The sequence below is a fragment of the Acinonyx jubatus genome, chromosome D4, assembly GCF_027475565.1.
Source record: "Acinonyx jubatus isolate Ajub_Pintada_27869175 chromosome D4, VMU_Ajub_asm_v1.0, whole genome shotgun sequence".
Taxonomy (NCBI): Eukaryota; Metazoa; Chordata; class Mammalia; order Carnivora; family Felidae; genus Acinonyx; species Acinonyx jubatus.
Window position 1 is genome coordinate 27,821,867 of NC_069391.1, and position 25,623 is coordinate 27,847,489.

At 37.5% G+C, this 25,623-nt stretch overlaps 2 protein-coding genes across 7 annotated transcripts in view; one reads left to right on the plus strand and one right to left on the minus strand.

Moving 5' to 3' along the window:
• ABCA1 (ATP binding cassette subfamily A member 1) overlaps nt 1-7,522 on the plus strand; it is a 320,418-nt gene extending 312,896 nt beyond the window's left edge. For all 5 annotated transcript variants that reach the window (XM_053204848.1, XM_027034746.2, XM_015077217.3 and 2 more), the window contains 5 exons: nt 193-327; nt 1,281-1,384; nt 2,031-2,123; nt 2,780-3,023; nt 4,071-7,522. In XM_053204848.1, coding sequence (XP_053060823.1) covers nt 193-327; nt 1,281-1,384; nt 2,031-2,123; nt 2,780-3,023; nt 4,071-4,211 — 717 coding nt within the window. In that variant the 3' untranslated portion in view covers nt 4,212-7,522. The remainder of the gene's footprint in view (nt 1-192; nt 328-1,280; nt 1,385-2,030; nt 2,124-2,779; nt 3,024-4,070) is intronic.
• A 2,969-nt stretch (nt 7,523-10,491) lies between these two features.
• LOC106979366 (protein NipSnap homolog 3A-like) lies at nt 10,492-23,400 on the minus strand. 2 transcript variants are annotated; one of them, XM_027034751.2, is made up of 6 exons: nt 23,203-23,400; nt 20,066-20,276; nt 18,387-18,542; nt 16,542-16,691; nt 11,605-11,691; nt 10,492-11,512 (listed from the first exon to the last, which is right to left on the minus strand). In XM_027034751.2, the coding sequence occupies exons 1-6, from the start codon at nt 23,260-23,262 to the stop codon at nt 11,436-11,438; spliced, it is 741 nt and encodes a 246-aa protein (XP_026890552.1). In that variant the 5' UTR covers nt 23,263-23,400; the 3' UTR covers nt 10,492-11,435. The 2 variants fall into 2 exon arrangements, with proteins under 2 accessions (XP_026890552.1, XP_014932705.2); XM_015077219.3 differs by lacking the exon at nt 23,203-23,400 and adding an exon at nt 22,538-23,076.
• Nucleotides 23,401-25,623: the final 2,223 nt, after the last annotated feature.

The following is a 25,623-nucleotide window of genomic DNA, read 5'->3' on the forward strand; positions in this document are numbered from 1 at the left end:
CCCACCCACACAGATCCCTTCCCCCTGCTTTTGGGCTCCTTGGCACTTGCTAGGTCATGATTACAGAATCTACTCAGTGAAAAGAATTTTCCTAGTCTTTACTCAGTAAAGAAACATGACATATATAAGTATAAGAAAGCATGATAAAATTAACAAAGCAGACAAAAGTCAAAGTGCTTTTCATTACTTTAGGTTGGTGAATGGGCAATTCGAAAACTGGGCCTCGTGAAGTATGGAGAAAAATATGCTGGTAACTATAGTGGAGGCAACAAACGGAAGCTCTCAACAGCCATGGCTTTGATTGGCGGGCCTCCTGTAGTGTTTCTGGTGAGTAGGGCTGTGAATGGAAAACTATTTTCGCCTGAATGGAGAACATCACTTTTTCTAAAGTCCTGTATATCTAGGGATATTGCCTGACTGGCGTGGCTAATGGCAAGCCATTCTTCTTCCAACCAGGAACAGCAGAGAAGCCTTAGAAAACCAGAGGGAAGTTTTTTTGATACACACTGGGGTGGTTTTGCTATGCCCTCCCATGCTCCAAAAGAGAGATGCTCCAGAGACCTTATTTCTCTGCTGTGGGGAACCCCGACAGGTGTGACTGAGTCTTGGATATGTGATCTGACCTTTCTCCAGAACATTCTTATCATCTATGTGTTCATCCCCTATAGATGGAAATTATGGTTTCAAGATCCCCAAGGTGGCATCTGGGTCATAGTCCTTACATACAGATAGATGAAAACAGAAGATTAGACTGGACAGTGGCCCATGGCCCTTTTTTCTTCTGCATTGAAGTTATTACAGGAAGAAGCCTTGGGTTAAGGCTTTAATGTTATCCAGACTATTTGGATCTGTAGTCTGTTTCTCTAAGACTAGCAAATATAACAGGCTAAGCTGGAGTGAGTTAGAATAAAAAAAGAAGTAAAGTAATTTTACCCAAACCTAATACAGACTTGAATAGAAATTTCAGACAAAAAAGAAGTTTAGTGTATACTTGTCAGTCATGAAAAGATGATTGAAACTAAATAGGTTTTTCCTTTCCCTTTCTACTCATTTGGAGAAATTTAATTTTATTAAAAAATTCAGTGACACATTTATAAGAATGAACTGGTTACAAAAAGTATGCAGTTTATTCTGGTATATAAGGTCTGGTTCTTTGGTCCATCAAGAAATAGCCTAAATTTTAACTTCCCATTCATCTTATTTCAAAGATGCTTCTGCACTTAAATCTACCTTTGATGTGTTTTCCACAAATAATAGGACTTATTTTATTCTGATCACAGGATGAACCTACCACAGGCATGGATCCCAAAGCCCGGAGATTCCTATGGAATTGTGCCTTAAGTATTGTCAAGGAAGGGAGATCAGTAGTGCTTACATCTCATAGGTCAGTAGTGAAGACTTGGCTTGGCATCTGTGTTGTGTAATTTAAAAATTTTCTAAATAGTGGATTTGATCATTGTATAAAAATTAGAAAATACAGAAAGGCAAAGAGAAAAACAGTGAAAATTACCTGAAATTGCCTCACTAGGAGATAACTATCATTAGGCTACATATCTTTGCAGTTTTCTTTTGCAAATTTCTACACACACGTGTGTGTGTGTGTGTGTGTGTGTGTGTATTTTTACAAGCAAAAATGCAAGCTTGGGGTTCTTAGATACCAGATAGATACTGTTCTTTTTCACTTAATATTTTGTAAACATTATTTCAAGTCAGTACATTTAGATGTGTCATCCTTTCTCATAGCTATGAGTTGACAGTATTCCAATAAGATATGCCCTAAAAAAAATTTATTTAACTATTCCTCTTTTTGTAGACATTTGGACTGTTTGCATTTTTTTTTTTTTTTTTTTTACAAGGGTAAACAGTGCGGCAGTAAACTGTGTTATTGCTACATCTTCATGTATTTGGAACAGGATGCAATTATGCCCTAGGACTCTGGGAATCTATTTCTTTCAAATTCCTGAGGTCCTATGATGTCCTGATGGTTAGAGGAGCATCTTTCTAAAACAAAAATCTCTGTGTTCCCACAGTATGGAAGAATGTGAAGCGCTGTGCACTAGGATGGCAATTATGGTGAATGGGAGGTTCCGGTGTCTTGGCAGTGTCCAGCATCTGAAAAATAGGTAACAAAGACCATTTCCTTGGGATGATACCTACTGAGAAAGCTTGCATTCTTTTTGTGAGCATATACGTGGTGGCTCTAAAATAAAGGGAAATAAATGGAACAAAATGGTTTAGTGGAAAAAATGAGGGCTTTGAGGTCCAACAGCGCTGCATTCAAATTCTGTCTTTACCTTTCACTGGTGTGTGCTCTTGCACAAATTCCTTCACCTTCCTGAGAGCCTGTATCCTAGGAATATCTACCTTGCCTTGCAAAGCACATGAAATGGGAGATTTTACACATGTTGGGATGGTTAGAGCATAGGCTTTGGAGTCCAACACAAATGAGTCCACATCCTGGGCCCTAGCACTTAGGAGCTCTGTACCAGGGGAAAGTGACTAACCCCCTGGGCTTCAGTTTCTCTGTAGCATCTGCCAGATTTCATATGTCCAGGTGAGGATTCAATGAAATCATGTGTCTAAGGCACTCAGCATGGCACCAGAATAGGTAGTCAATAAATGGTAACTAGTTCCTTCTCTCAGGTACTTATTTCTGGGTCTGTTGTGGATCTTCCTTTTTCATGGCACCAGGTGGACAGGGTTAAATGTTCTTATGAGAGGTTTCCTGAGGATCTTCCATTTGGTTGTTTTTGTTTTTGTTTTTGTTTTCTGCTTTCAGGTTTGGAGATGGTTATACAATAGTTGTACGAATAGCAGGGTCCAACCCTGATCTGAAGCCTGTCCAGGAGTTCTTTGGACTTGCCTTTCCAGGAAGTGTTCTCAAAGAGAAGCACCGGAACATGCTCCAGTACCAGCTTCCATCCTCATTATCTTCCCTGGCTAGGATATTCAGCATCCTTTCCCAGAGCAAAAAGCGACTCCATATAGAAGACTACTCTGTTTCTCAGACAACACTTGACCAAGTAAGCTTTGAATGTCAAAAATAGACTGACTTTTGAGGGTAAGGGTTCCCAATCCCTGTCCCCTACTCCCATTATGGGTCCTAGAGCAGCTTTGACCATCTGAGCTTGAATTTCTGATCTACTAGCTATGCTATTTACTAACTGCTCTGAATGTGAAAAGGGAGATGATTCTACTTTAGAGGGTTATTGTGAGCATAGTAAGAATAATCACAATAACTACCATTTTTTGAGTCCCTACCATAGGCCAGGCCTTTTGCCAGGTGCCTTATCCCATTTAAATTAGATAACATCAGGGGCTCCTTGGTCAGGTCATGATCTCTTGGTTGTGAGATCGAGCCCCATGTTGGGCTCTGCACTGGGCCTGGAGCCTGCTTAAGATTCTCTCTCTCTAGGGGCGCCTGGGTGGCGCAGTCGGTTAAGCGTCCGACTTCAGCCGGGTCACGATCTCGCGGTCCGTGAGTTCGAGCCCCGCGTCAGGCTCTGGGCTGATGGCTCAGAGCCTGGAGCCTGTTTCTGATTCTGTGTCTCCCTCTCTCTCTGCCCCTCCCCCGTTCATGCTCTGTCTCTCTGTCCCAAAAATAAAAAAAAAAAATAAACGTTAAAAAAAAAAATTAAAAAAAAAAAAGATTCTCTCTCTCTACCTCTGCTCCTTCTCTTCTCTCTCGTAAATAATGAATAAATGAATAACGGGTGAATAAATATTGAATGAATACATATTTAGGTTAGGTAACCTCAGGTACCAGATTCTGGCACTTAGTACCTATTTAGTAAATGTTAGTTTTTGTCTCTCTTTCCTTTTTAATCTGGCTTATAAGAGTCAAAATAGATGATTGAACAGTTGGTAATTTGAGGGGCAATAGAAAAGTTTAATTTTTAAGTGTTTGATCCTTTTTTTCAAGTTTCCCCTCTCCCTCACATAGTTTTCTTGTTAATCTATTTATGCAATCTTGTATTCTCCTACCCTACTTTCCACATGGTGAAAATACAACTTGAAAAAAAAAAGAACAAGTAGAGAGGTATTTATAAGGTCCATCTTTCTTTTGACAGGTATTTGTAAACTTCGCCAAGGACCAAAGTGATGATGACCACTTAAAGGACTTGTCATTACACAAAAACCAGACAGTAGTGGATGTTGCAGTTCTCACATCTTTTCTCCAGGATGAGAAAGTGAAAGAAAGTTATGTATGAAGAATGCTGTTCATGCAGAGTGACTGAAAGAAAGGAGGAACTAGCTCTCCCTTTGCACCATGTGAAGTGTTCCAGAAGAAAGAGCTGGATGTTTTTGTGGGAAGAAGTAAACTGGATACTGTACTGATACTATCTTCAATGCAATGCAGTTCAATGCAATGAAAACAAAATTCCATTACAGGGGCAGTGCCTTTGTAGCCTATGTCTTGTATGGCTCTCAAGTGAAAAAGACTTGAATTTAGTTTATTACCTTATTACCTATGTGAAACTCTAGTATGGAACCCAGTGGACATATGGGTTTGAAATCACACTTTTTTTTTGTTCCTTTGTATTCTCACTGGGGTTGCAACAATAATTCATCAAGTAATCATGGCCAGTGATTATTTATCAAAATCAAAAGGCATGTACATCTTCATTCATTATGCCGTGCCATGCCAGGAGACTGGTTTCCTGGTGACACATCCATTGCTGGCAATGAGTGTGCCAGAGTTACTAGTGCCAAGTTGCGCAGAAAGCCTGAAGGACCATGGTGTGTCATGCGCCCTTTTGCGAGAGCTGCTCTGCTTCAGAGTCTATCAGCATCGTAATCAGGTGACATAATGGTGCCATGTGTGGGAAAGGCCTGCATTGATTCCCTCTTTGATGAGCTGCTGTGGTGGAGGTAACATGCAAGTTGTGGGTGGCTCAAGACAGGTGAGACTTAGTTCCATTCTTATGTTGTCCCTTGCTTGGAGCCATGGGTCTCCGGGGGTCATTTTTCTGGGACTTTTTAAAGAAACTAAGATCCTGGAAAGAAGCCAAGAGCAGCCAAATTGTTGAGGCTGCAAGCTGCTGAGGCCAGGTCATGGGAGTAAAGAGATGGCGTGTTCAAACCTAGGGAGGCCTGTGTCCATTTGTCCTGGTTGTCTGTTAACACGGTACATTGCATCTCAAGATCTTCCTGTTTGACAGAAGTGTAGTATTATTTCTGGCTTTTTAAATTAATCTAGAATATGAAAAGATGGAATTGTATTTTGACAAAAATCTTTGTACTTTTAACGTTATTTGGAATTTTTAATTCTGTCAGTGACTTGTGAATCCTTGGAATGGCCTCTTTGTAGAACCCGTGGCATAGAGGAATATGGCCTCACTGCTTCACTAGCTATTTCTTATGGAAGCCTGCAGGTGTATCCTCTGACTAGTGCCTAGTGACTAGAAAATAAGGTGATGGTCAAGATCTCATGACAATACTATATTTGAGTTTAAGGTCATCATTTAAAATATTCTTAATCTCAGTTTATTAAGTATTTTTTGAGTGTATATTATAGCTGAATTGAGTATGTATGTATGTATGGATTGGGTGGGGAGAAATTAAGTCTCAGTAGATAATCCCTGTGCCATGTTATTCAGCTAACAGGTTTACAAATAATAGGTTGTTTTGTTGTTGTGAGAGCCCAGTGAAGGAATACTGGGCAGCTTTTTTTTTTTTTTTTTTTTTAAATAGCAACAGTGCAAAAGCCAAAAAAGTTTAACTGTCATAAGGGTCTCACGACTAAATAATGAGTACTTTCACAAAGAAGATCACTAGCTTCAAAACTTGAGTAATGCAACTTGTGCTTAAGGCGTTTAGTACCCTCAAATAATTGGCTTTGAAGATCTTAGACACCCCATTCTGACAATCTCAAAATTTTCATCTCCTCAATCCTGAATCTGTTATGAAAAAAATAAAAACAGCAAATGCCCACACATGGAATATATTTCAGACGTTTCCGACCCAGTCTTTTTTTTAGTCAGTAAACATTTTAAAAAATATTATTTCACTAATGCCTAATGTGATCTGCCTTAAGACAACAAAAATATGAGGGAAGTACTTTTGGGTGAAGTTCAAGCCGTCTTTCAATGTTATTACTGATTTCTTCTTTTTCTACAATTTAAATATTAACTCTAAAGGTGTTAAGATTTCAGATCTATTTCAAATCTATATTTTTTAAAATTTATAGAAAGTTATCACATAACTTGTTTGGAAAAAGAAAATGACTTAGAAATTAATGTCATTATTTTCTAAAATGATAAACAGGTAATGAAGGCCTAGTTCCAGTAACCATTGGCATGATGAGGTGATTATATTTTGTGCTATCTCTAATAAGATTCATAATTTATTTTCTCACTGTTTAATATTTTTAAAAATCAAACTTTTGTTAGTTTTCCCAATTCACTATTATCATGTTCTAATTCTCTATTAAATCAGTGAATAGCTAGCTCTTGGCTTTAATTACTCTGACTTCAAGGTCACATTGAAAAAAAATCAAAAGACACTGTGAACTGTTGTGAAAAAACAAAAAAAAAACATTTCAATATAGATTTTAAAAAGATCTCTTCTGAAGCTAGGAACAATCTACAGTTACACACTGACTTTGTGGTTACATTTTAGACTATCCAGATAGTATTTTACATTTTCCTTTGTAAACCTAATCGTAGTAGAAATTTTTTACCAATTCTCTACTCAAGTAAAAATTCTATATATTCCCTGTGGAAATGTAAGTATGTGAGGTTCAAAAATTCTCAAAAGTGTTCAAAGATTGCTGCTTTTGCTTCTTTTGGACAACTTGGAAACTTTATTAACAACTGTGAATGTGAAAAATACAAAAGAAAACAGTAACAAAGCCCTGTATACAGTAAACATCCAGCACAGTTCATTGTTAAAAAACAGCCAAACCTCAAACTACTGTATTTCAATCTGTACTGAAAGCATGTTCATTGTGACTATTATATGTTGCACATCCTTCATTCACTGTAATCATTGATGAAAGGGATTTGTCTGTTTTCTTCTCGTGGTTGTATATATCAGGTAAATTTTCTTCCAAAGAGCCATGTGTCCTATGTAATAATGAACCACTTTGATATGAAAATATTAATTTGTACCCTTAGAACAATTTACTAGTCATGATATAGTACTATAGTAAGATGGCTCTAATTCTCTTCAAAATTGTTGCATCCCTTTTATAGAATGTTTATATTTCCATAAGGATTAAGTTTTCTCTCTTCTTATACCCTAGGATGAAGCTATGTTTTTTTGTGCTTTTTCTTTATCATTGGCCCCTTCATTCCGAGCACTTTATGCTGTCTCTAATGGGATCTATTTTTGCACTGGAATATCTGAGAATTGCAAAACTAGACAAAAGTTTCACAACAGATTTCTAAGTTAAATCATTTTCATTAAAAGGAAAAAAAAGAAAAAAATTTTGTATGTCAATAACTTTATATGAAGTATTAAAAAAACATATTTCTATGTTGTAATGAGTCACGAAATAAAGCTGTGGCAGTTCTGCTGGTCTATGCAAATTTATTTCCATGCATCTGTAGCACCACCTACTGTTAATGCTTATAAAGCCATCAGGAGAGTAAGAAATGTCCGCCTGTAGTAGAAAAGCTATGTAGTAGCCTGTAGTAGAACAGGCTAAATGTCCTGTTGGAAAGAGGGCTGAGGGGACTACTTGGAAATAAAGGGTGTTTGCACTTTCATAATTTGGTTAAGATAGTAAATATTAAGAGGTTTTTAGATAAAAGCTTAATGATTTCGAAGCTATAGAGATCTCTGAAAACACTGTGTAGCTAAACCTGTTTAATAAAAGTCTCACTGCTTTATTTGGTATAGAAGCTACAATGGCTGCCTTCAGTTGTCCTTTATGGATTCAACTGAAAATACAAGGACAGAGCATGGCAATTGTCCTGGGCATGTGGCCTGGGGGAGTGCAGAAAAGTGGAAACAGTAGAGGAACATCAGAGGTGCCTTCCTTCTGTAAGAAGTGCTGTGCAATCGCAAGCCAAGGTTATGTAGGCTCTGATGACACACATGGATATAGTTTTAATAGCTCACTAACAAAATCTCAGAAAAGTTGTCTGCTTATCTCACTAATGTGAAGAACGTCTGTCAAACACCCGCTGGTAGGCTGCACGGTGGAGTCATGGCCCTATGTGGGACCTCCTCAGAATGGCCGGGACAACGGGTAGTGAGCGGTCCTTTGCTAAGGTGCACATCTGGCTGTGTGCAGAGGAGGGTCTTGGTCGGTTTGTGACGGAGCCTTCTAGACCACTCAGCCTCTGCGTCACAGCTCTGTCTTTCCCTCTTAATGTTCACATTACCAAAACTTAAATGAAATTCTAGAAAACAGTTTCTTTGTGGAAAATGACTACTGAGGGAGAGAAGAAAACTACTGAAAAACTAAAAGGCAAGTAACTTAGATAATGTAAGTTACCCGTGGGTCTTGAGGGAAATCTTCTATATAGAGAAAAGCCTAAATAAACACTTGAAGGTTCAAAAAAACCTCGGAACCTTTAAAATGTTAATGCATATATTATATATGAAAAAGTATAAGAAAATTAGCTCCCTTTTTCCAGCGTTTTACTGTGTTGTCAGACAATGTAATCCTCAATTACCTGTCTGCCCTATGGGGTAAGCAATACCATTTGATATATGGGGGAATTGTGGCTCAGTGGATAAATAACTTGTTTAGACCACTATCAAAATGGCAGAGAGTTCTGTCTGGTGAGGTGGTGTATCAGTTAAGATTGCCCTCATAAAATTAGTCTGGAATCGTAATTTAACAAATATTTATTAAACTCTGTTGTGCACCATATACCTTTCTAGGTTCTGGGGATGCAGTGTTGAAGACAGAGTTCCTGCTCTAATGAACTAAAATTTCAGTGGAGAAATTATATTCGCATTCACGATGGATATGTAGACAAATACAATAAATTCAGACCATAGTAAGTGCTAAGAAGAAAATAAGCCATGGCAATGAGATAACGATGGAGAGGCAGCCATCTGAAGAGTGACATTTAAGCTCATATCTCTACAATAAGCAGGAGCCAACATTTGAAGGTGGGCAGAGAGAACCTTCCTGGAAGAAGGAACACCTGGTGACAAAGGCCCCAGGTGGAAAAAAACTTGGCAAGCTGGGGAAGGAGGGAGAGAATTCCAATGTCTCCGGACTGGTAGAAGGGGCAGGAACCAGAACCTATAAGGCCTAGCAGGCCATGGCAAGGTATCTGGATTTTATTGTTAGTGCAATGAGAAGCCACTGGAGAGTTTTAAACAAGGTAAATGGTTTGATCTAATCGCTGTTCAGAAAGAAAGCTGGTTGTATGGGGAGAAAGGACAGTAGGGAGGCAAAGCGATAATGGGAGGAATAGGAATGTTCAGGATCTCTTTTACTGACAGAGCCAAAGGCACTGTTGACAAGATCCATGTGGGGGTTGAGGGAGAGAGAGCTATTAAGGTTTGTGACCCAAACTAAGCAGGTGGTTGTGTTAAAATATGGCTGCGATTTCAGTCTGGTGATCAGGAACAATGATGGGAAAGAAGGTAAAAATGTGTGAAACATCAGCACAGCACATGTATGGTATTTAAGCCTTGGGACTGACCTATAAAGAAAATGAAGACAGAAAATATTCCTGTGCTCTGAGATCCTTCCCATATTTAGAGAGAAGCCAGCAAAAGAACAGGGACTGGCCAGTGAGGAGGAAAACCTGAGTATGATGCCATATATCGAAGCTCAGAATCCAGTGTTTCAGGAAGGCGAAGATGGTCAGTTGCGTCCAACACTGCAGAGAAGAGGAGCAAGGTAAAGGCAGAGAAAAAGATAGATTTTGGTAAGACAAGGTCTTTGGTGACCTTCTTACGAGTCATTTCAGTAGATTGACATGGGTCAAGTTGAGGGAAGAACAAGAAGTGAAGAGGGTGAATATATGTAACTATGGAGAGCTCTGCTTTAACGGGAAGCAGAAAACATGACAACAGCCATATCACAAAGCTTTTATTTGCATTCCTGTCTGTTAATAGTATAGGCTGCACCTAAACACCATGTCACCTTTCCTTTCAATTTTTTGGTTTTAATCCTTTAGACATTTCTTCTATCAAGAGGCTTATAACACTTGTTTTGTAAATTTCCCTTAAGACAGCTAATTCATTATTTACTATTTTATATTCACAATATGTTTTAGAAACAACACAGCTCTAAATATTAGACTATCAAGAGAGTTTGGAAGTACCAAACCTAGTTTTAGAATGCAGATGCACTCAACTAAAATGGAAATTAAAGGTGCTTTAAGGAAAACTCTAGCCTATCTGTGGTGGTACTGAAAACTTTCTTTCTGGGACTATTACCATGCTATTTTCTTGATGTAAATTAACATTTGCAATAAAGTTGTTAAATTATTACTCTGTCACTACCCTATAGCGACATTATAAAAGCTCTAGAGAAGATAATACAAATACAAAACACAAATAAAACCCTGCAGAATGGATATGTAGGCTTTTATTCAGGCAACCATTCCCATAACCATAAAGATCTCTTTAAAACAGAACTGTTCCAACTATCTTAGTTATCCAAAATGAACAAAAATTAACTATAAATGAACACATTTCGGCACATAAAATAAGTCTTCTGAAGTTTTCTAACACTGAGACCTAATTACATTATATTCCAAGTTAGAGTGACTCATAATTAATGTGAAAACTGTAATTAATAAAAATGACATAGTGACATTACTTGGTCAAAGTAACGAAACATGTTTGACCTTAGATTCTTAGGAATCCCATGTGATCACAAAATAAACACTACTGGGCAAAAAAGATTTTAAAGTTCAAAAAAACAGACATGATAAAAAGATATTATATACAAATAATTTAAAAATATCAGCCACAGAAATGTAAAATCATCACTTGAATTTTTTTTTAGATGGGATTATGTGGGTGACTTTTTTTTTTTTCAAAGTAACTTTTATTTTATTTTATTTTTAATATGAAATTTATTGTCAAATTGGTTTCCATACAATACCCAGTGCTCATCCCAACAGGTGCCCTCCTCAATACCCATCACCTACCCTCCCCCTCCCTCCCACCCTCCATCACTTGAATTTAAGAAAGTGCTATAAAAGCAGAGTCTGGTTGTCAAAATAGATTACAAGGGATATTCCGAAACAAATGAAAAATCAAAATCCTCAAGTAGTGGCAAGTATTTCTAATGTGTAACAGACACAGAAATGCCAAGGGGAAAATGAACAGAACTGTTTCCTGAAGTGGAAAGGAAAAGATGAAGGAGGTAGAGGTGGCTTTAAAAGTGCAGAGACCTAGCAAATTCACTTACCATCTTCCAAATAAAAGAATCTCTTGGGAGAATTTAAGCACCATTAGCAGACACACCTTATAGCAGTTAATGCAAAGCTTTGTCTTTCAGTGGAAAACTATTTCAAAGGTGAAAATGACGTAGGAAGCAGAAGCATATTCTGTTGAGACACGAGGTAATTGACACTCTCCCGAACTGCAAAAAAGCATTTCATAAGAAGGCATATAAAGTTATTGACTAAATGAGATTTGTTGTACGAATAATTCATGCCTAGTGAAATAGCTTACCAGCTGCCACAACTCTGGGATCCTCATGAGACTGATGTCTCCCAGCTGCACGACTGTCTGCACTCTCATTCCACCAAAGAACATGAACTGCAGAAATAACCAAAAATAGATTCTAAAGACCATGGCGTTACTACAAATAAGAAATACAAAAAATTAATCAGAAACATTAAGTCTTATTCATGGTGAATATCAAAAAGGTAAAATTAAGTATGTTAGTAAGATTTCGGAGGGGTCAGGGATTTGGGAGAGAAATTGATAAATCAATCAAACTTTTAAAGTTTTATAGTTGAAAAACAGATAGCTGGAGAGAAAAAGTAAGTAACAGCACTAAAAGACACAATCAAGGCTGGACCCAAGTTTTATGATGTCCTACTATGTTCTATTTTTATTAAAAAAAAAAAGCAAGATTATAACAAAAATGTTCATTACTAAAAATGTGGATGTTTTAAAAAAATTAAAAGCATAATTTGGGAGTGCTTGGGTGGCTCAGTTGCTTGAGTGTCTGACTCTTGATTTCAGCTTAGGTCATGATCTTACAGTCGTGAGATAGAGCCCCACGTTGGGCTCTGTGCTGAGGGTGGAGCCTGCTTAAGATTCTTCCTCCCTCTCTCTCTCTCACCCTCTATCCCTCTCCCCCACTCCCTTGTGCTCTCTTTCTCTCTCTTTCCCTAAACTAAAATTTAAAAAATGAATAAATAAAAGTAGCATAATTTTAACTACTTAGAGAAAACCTCTATTAATATTTAGTGTATTTATTTAAAAAGTTAGTAAAATGAAATTAGTAAAATGTATACTATGCTTAGGAATATTTTTAAAAATCAACAGTGTGTATTTTCCATGGTAGTAACCTTAATTTTTAATGGCTCTGTGAATGCCTCCTTGTGACAACTTTTTTTATCCCAATACCTTATTGCTATTTACATTATTAAAAATATTTCAGGATTCTACAGAATACTGAAATTTTTTTATGACTAAATGTAATACACATTAGCTGTACAGATTTTAGAAAATGGAGATAAAAAGGAAGCAGGAATCATTTCTAATCCTACCACCCTAAAATAACCACTTTTCTATTTTAGTGTATCTCTTTCCATATACACATAGGGTCATACCACACTGTTTCCAGTGTTTCCTTATTGTAAGTAATGCGGACATAGACTGAGAGCAGCAGCTACATGTAGGTCTATAATAACAATGTCGAAGACAACTACTACTAACATTTATTGGGTGCTTACTATATGCCAGGCCTCATTGTAAGAGTACTGCATGTATTAATTCATTTAATTTTCACAATACTCTTAGGTTATGATTATTATTTTATTGATGAGCAATGTAAGGCACCATAAGGTTAAGTAACTCATGCTAAGTCACAAAGACAGTAAGTGGTGAAGCTGGGATTCAAACCCAGGCAGTCTGGATCTGATTATTTCCTCAATATAAACTCCTAAAATTTAAACTGAGAGAACCAGAGTATTTTACATATAATTCTACATGTATAGTGTACATACTGTAACTGTCCTCCGGAATTATGTCCTGAGTACTCCGCATATTACTCTTTCTCTGCTGTTCTGAGAATGAATTTAAGATTAAAAACTGGGCACACATGTTTTCAGTAGTTTTTTCTTATAAAAGTTATATATGCCCACTATAAAAAAAATAGACTTAATAAACATTAACATCATCATTAATATCATTTACATCCTTTCAAACTTCCTTCCTACATAACCTAACACACTACACATCTATGCATGTTTCCTAGAATATTGGCAAAAATAATTTAAAAATTAAACCTTTTATCTTTATTGCCAACTTTCGGGAAATGATTAAGACAGTATGAACCCTACACAGTATATGAGTACTTACTTTTCCCAATTTATCAAATACTATATATAAGTATGTCTTTATTAGGTAAAAATGGCATCGGAATATTGTCTTAATCTGTATCTTCTTTAGTAGTCATTTGTAGGTCTACCTTTGCATAAGTCTTCATTTTTCTTTTTGCTTTTGAATTTCACTTAAGGTGCTTTGGGGCATGCAGAAAAATTGAGCCTTTTTGTTTTTATTTTTAATTCTTTTAGAGAGATAGAATGAGCAGGGGAGAGGGGCAGAGAGAGAAAATTTTAAGCAAGTTTCATACTCAGCACTGAGCCCAATGCAGGGCTTGATCCCAAGACCCTGGGATCATGACTTGAGCCAAAACCGAGAGTCAGAAGCTCAACCAACTGAGCTACCCAGGTGCCCCTTTTTATTTTTTTAAGTAGGCTTCATTCCCAGTGTGGAGCCCAATGTGGGACTTAAACTTACGGCCCTGAGATCAAGAGCTGAGTTGAGATCAAGAGTCAGACACTCAACCAACTGAGACACCCAGGTGCCCCTGAGCCTTTTAAAAACAAAATCATCCACCCAAAAAAAACAAATAATCCAGTGAAGAAATGGGCAAAAGACATGAGTAGACACTTTTGCAAAGAAGACATCCAGATGGCTAAAAGACACATGAAAAAATGCCCAATGTCACTCATCATCAAGGAAATATAAATCAAAACCACAATGGGATACCACCTCATACATGTCAGAATGGCTAAAATTAACAACTCTGGCAACAACGGATGTTGGCAATGATATGGAGAATGGGGAACCACTCTACACTGTTGGGAATGCAAACTTGTGCAGCCACTCTGGAATACAGTATTAGGAGGTTCCTCAAAAAATTAAAAATAGAACTACCCTACAACCCAGCAATTGCACTAATAGGTATTTATCTAAAGGATGCAAAAATGATGATTCAAAGGAGCACATGTACCCCAATGTTTATAGCATTACTATTGACAGTAGCCGAAGTATGGAAAGAGCCCAAATGTCCATTGACTGATGAATGGATAAGAATATATGGTGTGTGTGTGTGTGTGTGTGTGTGTGTGTGTATAATTTATATTTTCAATGGAATATTACTTGGTGATCAAAAAGAATGAAATCTTGCCACTTGCAACAACGTGGATGGAACTAGAATGTATTATGCTAAGCAAAATAAGTCAGGGAAAGACAAATATTAGATGATTTCACTCATGTGGAATTTAAGATAAAAACAGATGAACATAAGGTAAGGGAAGCAAAAATAATATAAAAACAGAAGGAGACAAACCAAAAGAGACTCCTAAATACAGAGAACAAACAAAGTTGTTGGGTGGGGGGAAGGGCTAAAGGGGTGAGGGGCATTAAGGAAGACACTGGTTGGGATGAGCACTGGGTGTTATATGTAAGTGATGAATCATTAAATTCTATTCTTGAAAAAATATACATTTTTTTGATTAAAAAAATCATCAATTAATTTTTTTCTTTTACTGTTTCTTTGTTTTTTGGCTTAGAAATACAATTCTCATCCATATCATTAAATACATTTATATTTTACTTTAGTAATTCTATGACTTCTTTCTGTCTACACTGAAATCTATAATCCATTTTAAGTCTAGTTTAGTATATGGTGTGAGCTAGACATCTAGTAATTTTCATATATTTTCCAACCAAAATATCTTTTTCTGTGTATTCTGATTATTTTCATAGGATATATTACTAGAAGTTAAATTTCTGGGTAAAGATCAGAAGGTCAGCTTTGAATGTGTTAGGTTTGAGATGTCCATTGGACATTCAAGCGAGGAAGATGAGGAGGCAAATGGATATAATGAGTCTTTCCAATATTTTACTAGCTATTCTTAGTTTTTAATCCTTCCAGATGAACTTTACATACATTTTTAAGAGTTTGCCACAAAACACTCTCTGAAATTCTGACTGTAATAACTTTCACCTTTAAAAGTTAAATGCTCCAAACAGATGTTTCAAAATCAGTTTAGGGGATGCCTGCCTGGCTCAGTGGGAAGAACATGCAATTATTGATCTTGGTGTTGTGAGTTCGAGCCCCAAACTAGGTGTAGAGATTACTTAAGTAAACTTTAAAAATGAATGAATGAATGAATAATTAATACAGGTATGTATATCTATCTGTATGCTATGTATATCTGCACTGAAGTGTTTAAGAGGTCATTTATTTTAAGTTTGTTTATTTTGAGAGAGAAGGAGTACATGTGTGCATGAGTGAGTCAGGGAGGGGCAGAGAGAGAGAGAGAGAGGGGAAGACAGAATCCCAAGCAGGCTCCACTTAGTGCAGAGCCTGACACAGGGCTCGATTCCACGACTATGAGATCATGACCTGAGCCAATATCAAGAGTTGTACACTTAACCAACTGAGCCATCCAGGCACCCCAATGCATATGCATTATTTGTAGCATGTATATATATATCAAATAACATTTTGATCTTACTCCTATGTCATTCACATATATATGAATGTGTGTAGATACTTACTTGTGTATGTATATATATATGTGTATGTATATATATATGTATGTGCGTATATATATATATACACATATATATATACACACACACACACACACACACACACACGAATGACCTATATAGACCAAAATACTAACAGCATTATCTCTAAGTAGTGGGAAATGCTTTCCCCGCTTTAGGGTATGTCCATGTATTTAGTATGTGCGAAAATATGTATTACTTTTTCATTCAAGGACAGTCTTCCTACCCCAAGAAATGTTATTTTAAAAAGCCAACAAAAGTAAACTCAGAGGAAAAAAAAGATGAAAGAACAGATATATTCCTGAGGCTCTTTGCAGTTTTTCAGCATTCTGATGTGTCATGGAAAATAGTAATTCAACATTTGAAAAACACTTCATGAAGTGTTAACATTCTAAACAGGATAAAAAACAGGTTTTTTTCAACGTTTAAAATTACAGAAATCCTAAAACTCTGGCAATAAAAATTTAAATATATGCTATAATGAAGAAAAGAGACAAACTGACCCAAGAAATTTAGTAGATCACCAATACACTTTGCAATTTCACAGAAGAAATAGACAACTGTACCTCTGTTGAGTGCTCCATATTCAGTGTGGAAAACTCCGACTAGTTTTGAGTAGCCTAGATCCACATGGGCGTTAAGTGCCCTTCTAAATGCGTCACCCCACAGAGCTGGCCCACCTGGTTTCATCTGAAAAATAACCAGCTCATAGACTCCTAGAATAGGGAGAAAAACAATTATTTTACAAAAGATATTCAGGAAATTTCTAATCAGGTTAGTCTGGTTCAACTGGAAGACTAATCTGCGTACACAGATTTGGAGGATCACACAACTGTACACATGAATTGTGGCATTATTTTTCCTTGCTTTTATGTTTAGCAGGTCCTTGTCCAAGTTTAAGAATCAGTTGTTAAGCTTATACAGAAAGACAAAAATGGGGGTACGCCTGGATGGCTCAGTCGGTTAAGCACAGGACTTCAGTTCAGGTCATGATCTCACAGTCGTGAGTTCAAGCCCCATGTCAGGCTCTGTGCTGACAGCTCAGAGCTTGGAGCCTGCTTTGGATTTTGTATCTCCCTCTCTTTCTGACCCTCCACCACTTGAGTTCTGTCTCTCTCTCACCCTCTCTCAAAAATAAATAAACATTAAAAAAAAAAAAAAGACAACATTGGGAAGATATATTAAGCTATTATCTGAAATACTGTTATAAATTTTGTCAATAAAATATTGAAAATTTACATTAGGATCAGGTTTCTGAGCTGCCTGAATCTGCACTTTTAGGTAAGAAATGAATTAGAAAAGACTTCTCTGATCTCCTGTATTTCCTCTTCTTTCTAATTTTAAGAGGTAATTTTAAGAGGTAGTATTTTTTTGTTTATATAACTTCCCCCTATATGATTCCATTTCTAATAGGAACAAACGATAGATCAGTCTTGTCTGAGTTTTTGAGTGTTAGGAAAAAATCCAAAACTGAACAAGATGATTTTATTGTTCCTAAATAGCCAGATAAACATCTGAAAAGCATTCTGCCTTCTGGTCAGAGGTGAGGTGCAGGTAAAGAAAAAGGAACCTGGGACAAGTAGCTTTGAGAAGAAAAAGGAAAAAAAGTACAAAGTTACTAAAGAGTTATGAACAGCAGAGGAAGAGAACCAAGATTTGACACTGTCCAAGAAGCCACTTAAGTTCATTTAGATAGTGCTGAAAGCCTGTGAGGAGGTCTAGGTGGATTAGGATCCAAACAAGACTTTTCAAATCTTGGATAATCTAAAATATACTACAAAGTTGGGAATAATGGAGGAAATAAAATAAAATTCAATTAGTTAATGCTTTTTAAAAAGCTGACCTTTGTTTAAAACTATGTTAAATATTTCCTTAAGTGAGCAAGAAAGTGAAATCAGCAAGAGAAATCTTTAGTAATTATTTTCAAAATGAGAAAAGGAAAACAAAAATGTTAAACTACAGTAATACAGCTTAACAGTTTAAGTCCCCTAAAAGTCTTATAAGCAAAAATATCCTTAATATTTTAAGATTAACCGTAATTTGTGTGTATAAAAAAAAAAAAAAAAAAAAAAGAAACAACTATGACAAAATTTCATACCTTATCTTTCACTTGCCGGAACATGTTTTCTCTGCTTCCAGCCCCCAACTTTTCAAACTTTACTCCCTATTCAACTTTTTATACTCATACCTCAACTTTAAGGGCATTTCCAAATTGGGGGGAAAAACCAACTTCATTATTCAATGTTCATTGTTTTAATAAGCAACGAGTTAAAATTCATTTTTATCTCTATAATATATTCCTATATAAAACACAGGGGATTATTTTTCCCTTGGAAGTGTAGTTTTTATAGCTTGAAATCTGTAGTATTTTCTCCATCAAAATTCAAAGTAACTAAGAGGGAAGGACTTACCTTCTTTTGCAGGCTTTTCTAATTTGCACCATGGCACCAGGTAAGTAATCTCAAACTCTTGTTCATCTATGAGAGCCAGATTTGGAATGAGAAATTGTTGCCAATCTTTATTTTTGGCCAGGGCTTTCCGAACTTCAGTTCGGTGAGCAAAATTATCTATGGGAAGAAAAGGAGTAATAAAAGTAAAAATTTATTTAAAATCACCTATACTTTTTTTTTTTTGGATTTCATTCAATTCAGCAAATGTTCACTGAGGCCACATAAGGACACTGTTAAATCACTGGAGATACCAACATAAATAGATATGACATCTGTCCTTAAGTTTCTCATGCTCTAAAAGGGGAGTAGGAATTTAAACAACTAATGATAACGTCATATGGTGGGGTTTATAAACTATTCTCTAGTAGGTAGTTGTGTGACTTAGGTTAAGTTATTGAATCTTTCTGTGCCTGTTTCTTACTCTGTGAAATGGGAATAATGATATAGTATCTCCCTCCAGGGTTTCTGTGCAGGTTAAATGAATTACTATATGAAAGGTGCTTTGAGCAGTGTTTGACACCTGGATAGCACTCAATAGATATTAATTATTCTTATTGTTTGAGACATTTAAACTATAGTGCCAGTTTAGAGAAAGACTATTATTCTTTGGTGGTAGTGGTGATGGTGGTGGTGGTGGTGGTGTGTGCTCAGGTCAAGGTACACTCTGTATTAAATTTAACATAAATAAAAGGAATATGTGCTTTTTTAGCATCTTCTTTGAATAGCTTCCAAAAAAATTGTGCTGATTCTCTTTCTTATGATCACCATTCTTTTTACCCAGTATTTATTTCTCTTACGTTTGTTACTCAAATATTTACTAACATTTAGGCCTAGTATTATATTTACTTTTAGGGCCTCAGTAAGACTAATGGTAAGAAGTTTTTCTATGGTTTATGCAGGGCATCTTAAGAGCTTAAGTGAGTTATATCAGGACCTGACTGGTGATTTTTTAAATGGACATGAGTCCACTGGTGGCATATTAAAACACAAATTGTGCTTTAATGGGATTTGTTCTATTACTATATGGAGAACCCCTAAACTATGGCCATGTTAAATACAGAATGAACATTTTTCATATTAAAGTACTTCATGACTATTAACTTTGGACACTGATGATTAAACATTAAGTGAAGTATTGAAATTCTTTGGGTTTCATCAAGTCCTGATGTGGACTTCACAAAGATTAGACACTGGAGTAACACACATTCTGGGGATTCCTGTAACCTGTTCTTCTTTGACTATTAAATTTCAACAATAAGAAGGAATTACTCTCCCACCCTTTATGATATTAACCTACTTGGTTCTTACAACCCCTGCTATATTTTTTTCATAACTCATCCTTACCATAAGCCATTTATAATTTTTCTGAGAACTAAAGTCTAGTTCACAATTTTATGATTTGAAATATGACATGCCACACTTTCCCATTTATGGTAACATAAGGATTTGGGCAAAGGGTTGTTAAAGGTGTACCCCTGGGAGGAGGAATTACTGAATTCATTTTTTACTGTTGTTCCCCATTTCAAAAGTTTAATTTAACCTGTGGGTATTTATACTAATCTAGATCCAAGAGCTAAGCATCATGTAACACTTAACAGAACAAAAATCTATACTGAACCCTTAAGCTGGAAAAACCATACCATACTTCCAAATATGAAACACTTTATTCATTTTGCCTCCAAATTCTACACTCCAGGATCCAACCAATTCAGAGTGAGCTGTCCGAAGATGTATGTTTTTCTTAAGGTTTTCCAGAAACTCATTCATCTTTGAGGGCTTAAAGTAATAAGTACAAAATTCATAGAATGTTCCATCATATTGTCTTGGGCCCGTAGCAAAAGATGAGTGCACCTGAAGAAAGATAAGGCAAATTTAAATATTTTGGGAAGGCAGGGTTTATAATACTGTTACAACCAAATCTGAATCTAGAAACAAGGGATACTCATTAGACTCATAATCCATATTTGTACCACTGTTGTCATCTGTCCTTAGACATTTGTTTAGGGAGATGTCAATACAGACAACTACTCTTTTTTTTTTTTTTTCCAGACAACTACTCTTAAGTATGCTGAATATATAGCTACTGTTTCTTAGCAGGGATCTACTGTTAGCCACTTTTTCATGAATTTTATCGTAAGAAGGCACTGAAGTCTTAATAAAAGTCCTTTACTCAAGAACTACAATTAGGATTCTAATAAACTTGCAAATGTCTTACCCTATTTAGCCAATATTCTGTTTTCAGTCAATACTATATGTTATACTACTATATACTACTATAACTATACAGTTATGCAATTAAATAACTTTATAAAATATGCAGGTGTTATGGAAGGTGAAATGGAAATGTCTTAGCAAAAAACCCTTTTTTAGGTTTTTCTTAAAAATAAAAAATGCTATTCAGGTCAAAGTATTTATCACATCTAATGAAGTAGATCCCTGGTAAGGACAGGAATGGACTCTGATGCTAAAGGAAGCTATAATCTATTCATGGATTATATATACATTATACCATACTATAACCGCATTATACTATGGTGGTAGACTGTATGAATGCTATAAAGGAAAAATCAATGAGTTAGAATTGTCTGAATCATTATTAGGTTTAATTATAGATGCAATGTGAAGAAAGGCATTTAATCCATCCAATTATACCAGATTGACAAAAATATCTTTTAAGAACCACTAAGTTCTTTTTGCATTAGTCATATGCTATCTATATAAATTTTTCTTCTAAATTAGTCCTCTAAGTCTAAATGACCTTAGCTAGGACATGCAGAGATTATCTTCCGTATATGTATTTATGTGTATGCATACACATGCACACACATTATGATGGCATTTGCATTTACAAATCTTTCTTACTATAGGTTTGGCTATTATGTGCCAATTTTATAAAACTTATTAATAAGAACTATCTATTAAAAGTAGTGGTACACGAGTGCCTGGCTGTGTACTCTCTGTGTACTGCCTCTCAGTCAGTAGAGCATGTGACTTTCAATCTTAGGGTCATGAGTTCAAGTCCCACTTTGGGCATGGAGCCTACTTTATAAATAAGTAAATAAAGTAAGTTTTGGTACAGAGTTATGGACTAATTTTGGGCTTTCTTGACTCCCTGATATGCCAAATGAAACTAGTAGGCTTCTTTATCTGACATAATTTAGGTTAAAACACACAATTTTTAAATATATTTTGTGTATAAAGTCCTAATTATATACTTGAATTCATTCCATTCACGTCCCTTATGATTTCTGTTCCTATTGCCCAAGTATCTAAGCTTACTTGGAAAGCAAGTATTCCCACCAAAAACAATTGCAGATACTTCTACTTTTGCTGGACATGCTTGTGTCATTTTAATCAAATTTTAATTAAAGAATGTTATGCAAATAAACAACTGACTAGTGTTATAGTTTAAAAAATAGTATAAATAAAATATATTAGAAAACGGAACGTTGGGTATTTATAACAATTGCTTTTATGTTATTTTTCAGAGAATTTGTATTTGGAAACAAATATGTGGTCAAAGGCACATAGTTTTATTATTTTTCAAATAAGAAACAATTAGAGGAAAAGCCCAGGGAAAGGTAACAGCAGTGAGGTAAGAGTGTGTGCTTGTGGGGAGGTGATTTTTGTCAAAGGGCAGAAACTACAATTATTAATGGGGTAGGATTCATAAGTGTTCCAGGCTCCCTTATCTTCAGGTTAGGGCTCATTTTCAGCAGCACTTATATTCAATTAAAAGAGAACACTTGGCTCACATCTAATAAAGTCACAGTCCAGAATAATAAAGTCACAGTCCAGAATAAAGTTGTAAGGAATAACTTTTGGCCCTGCCCCAGAAAAGTGTCGATCAGAAGGATAAAGACTATTGCTAATCTTGGGTGAATGGGCCATTACTGGTTCTTCTTCAGTCTTCACCAGAAAGTCAGTCTCTAGAGTAGGTTAGAGTAGGTTAATTCCCTTCCTATGTACCTTTCGAGAAAGAAATACAAGCCTAAATATCCAAAGGAAAAAAACACTGTAGACTGACAAATAGGCGGGTTCCCAACAGTTAAGGATGAATCACAAACATCTGTTGTGCACGTTTCTCATTCAAGGGTAAATGAGGCTGTTACCGTATCTGCTCTGAGGTTCCTAACCCTGCCAGCCTCGGACACGACCCACAGGAAACAGTGGGAGGCTGGGCTGGATGCTCCACGACCCGCACCCTGGGCCTTCTCTTCCAGGTTCTCTGCAAAAAGCTCGCTGTGTATACTTCGTTTAAACAAGGGAGGTCACTTCGGTCGCCAACTACTAGTTGACCTATTTCTCCTCTACCTTTCGTCGGGGGGGCGGGGAGAGCGGTGGCTTGTCAAACGATAAATAGAAAAGGCTTGATCAGCAAGCACTGGGCACCGGCCTCAACGTGGCGACCGCAGGGGGCTGGGCGGCAAGAACGAAGCAGCGGGAGCTTCAAGGGTGTCTCAGGGACGCCTGGCACGTAGGCCAGAAAAATCCCATTCGCGGCTGCTCGCGAAATGGCCTGGAGGCGATACTGACCAGCGGAACCTCCCTGAACTGCGCCTCCACGCTCCCGTGAGTCCTGGGAGTCCTGTGATCCCACTTCAAGTTCTCAGACGTGCAATAGAATAATTTGGGCCCGGGAACCGACTGGGCGCATGCGCGACGCTCGTAAGTCTGGGAGCGCAGCCGGGAAGCGCTTGCGCGGGACCTCGAGCTCCTCGCTGACGTCCCTCCCCTCCCCCAAGGCACGGCGTGGGCACGTCTCCGCGGCCGGTACCTGAGGCGCGAGTGTCCGCGCAGCCAGAGCTCTAGTCAGGCCGCTTCGGAGGACGAGCATGGCGCGGCTGCGAGCGCTGGGAGGGCCAGCCAGCCAGTATTCTGTCTTCGGTTCCTCCTGGTAGGGCTAACCCGCCTGGAAAAGAGCAGCGACCGAGCTACTGGCGGACGCAGGCGGGGGCGGGACTCCGCGGCTGCAGCTCCGCCTCTGGTGCCGGGAGGCGCGGCGGCACCGCCCGGTTGGCTGGCGTCGTCCGTGGGCGTCACGTTCGGGCCCCTGCCCCCTCTGGCCCAACGTTTGTTTCCTCAGACGTTCTCACCCAAACGTCAGAGGGGCCTTAGGATTAGCTGGACGCGGAGAGCGTCCCTGTGCCACCTTTCTGAGCCCATCAGCTAGTCTCCACGCGCGGTTGCGCACAGTTCTTAAAGTTCGTGCGCAGAATGTGAGTGTGTTTGTCCTTTGAGAAGGAAGTATGATGCGTGCATATTATAATGCTGTGCGTTGAAAATCGTGGAGGTTTTTGTCCTTGTTCATTTTTAGTCAGGGTGACTTAAACGTCAAGAGCAGGGAGGCTTCACTTCTCCTCATTAAATGCATGGTGGTTCTCTAATTGCCACCGCAGCATGACCTTGTAAGGCTCTTAATGATTTGAAATTGCATTTTTCAGGAGCTCATTGGAATGGGGGTCCCGAACTAGGTATTCAAAAGCCAGTGGGGGGGTGTCTGGTTGGCTCAGTTGGCTAAACATTGGACTCTGGCTCAGGTCATGATCTTGCAGTTGGTGACTTCAATTCCCACGTTGGGCTCTGTGCTGACAGCTCATAGCCTGGAGCCTGCTTGGGATTGTGCGTCTCCTTCTGTCTTTGCCCCTCACCCGCTCAAGCTCTTTCTCTCTCAATCTCAAAAATAAACATTAAAAAAAATTTTTTAAGTCAAAGTTATACATAGTTTCAAGTCAAATAGTTTTATAAGTCTTAAAAAGCGAACCAGACCTTGGGTCTTTTCCTCCTTATCCCTGATTATTGGTCCCCAGGATAACTATTCTCAGCATTTTCCAGTTGTTTCTTCTAATGCTTTATTCTCTTTTTCTAAATTACAGGCTTTTTCTAGTGTGTCTTGATATTTTCAGTAGTGTCTGTTGCTTGGAAAAAGAGGATTTAGGTTTCTTATATACCATTCCTTCAAAATAACCTTCCCTTCCCCATCTGACAATGGTTGCATTAAAAGTTTTCACATTATTAATTTACAGATTGTTTACATTTTTATTACTAATTGCATTGCATTAATACACATAATTACACAATGCATAATCAAACACAATTACCCAATAGTTACCTTGTTGCACACATTGAAATAATACTGCTTATACTATCAAGAATAGAGAATTATTGGGGCGCCTGTGTGGCTCAGTCGGTTGGGCGTCCGACTTCGGCTCAGGTCATGATCTCACAGTTTGTGAGTTTGAGCCCCTCATCAGGCTCTGTGCCACCAGCTCCGAGCCTGGAGCCTGCTTCGGATTCTGTGTCTCCCCCTCTCTCTGCCCCTCCCCTGTTCATGCTCAGTCTCTATCTCTTAATGATGAATAAACATTAAAAAAAAAAAAAGAATAGAGAATTATTACAGGGATATCACCTGTGGTTGTATTGGTTGTGCCTTCTTCAAGGACTTGAATTATCTGTTCAGAGGAGAGAGGCTTTTTAAAATACAATTCCAGAGGGGATAAGTGTTTCTGTATGATGGGCATTAGTTTTTAACCAAGTAAGACAAAACAAAGCATCATCTGTGCCTGGACTGGATCTTTACATTTAAATATATTTCCTTAGACTCTGTTCCCCATGGATTAACAATTCATTCACTCATACAGCCCATATTTATTAAATTCTTTTTTTTTTCAATATATGAAGTTTATTGTCAAATTGGTTTCCATACAACACCCAGTGCTCATCCCAAAAGGTGCCCTCCTCAATACCCATCACCCACCCTGTGTTTTTTTTAGTTATTGTAATGGGTCTTCCTGAATTATTTCAAGTTTTCTTTTGTTTTCTTTCATTTGATTTGTTTTCTGTCTTGGCAGTGTTTTTCCTAAAGTATTTTTGTATTTGTAATTCTTGGCTATCAGCTCATATTTTGCAGTGAGACTACTTTTTTTTAATGTTTATTTAGAGGGAGAGAGAGGGATGGAGAGAGAGAGGGAGAGAGAGAAAGAAAGTGCAAGCAGGGGAGGGGCAGAGAGACAAGGAGACAGAATCCCAAGCAAGCTCCATGCTTGATCTCACCAACCGTGGGATCATGACCTGAACCGAAATTGAGAGTCAGACGCTTAACCCACTGAGCCACCCAGGTGCCCCAAAAACATTTTTTTTGAAAGCTCTTTGAGCATGAGTGGAGTTTGTCAAATAGCGGGCTTCACTGTAGGGTTTT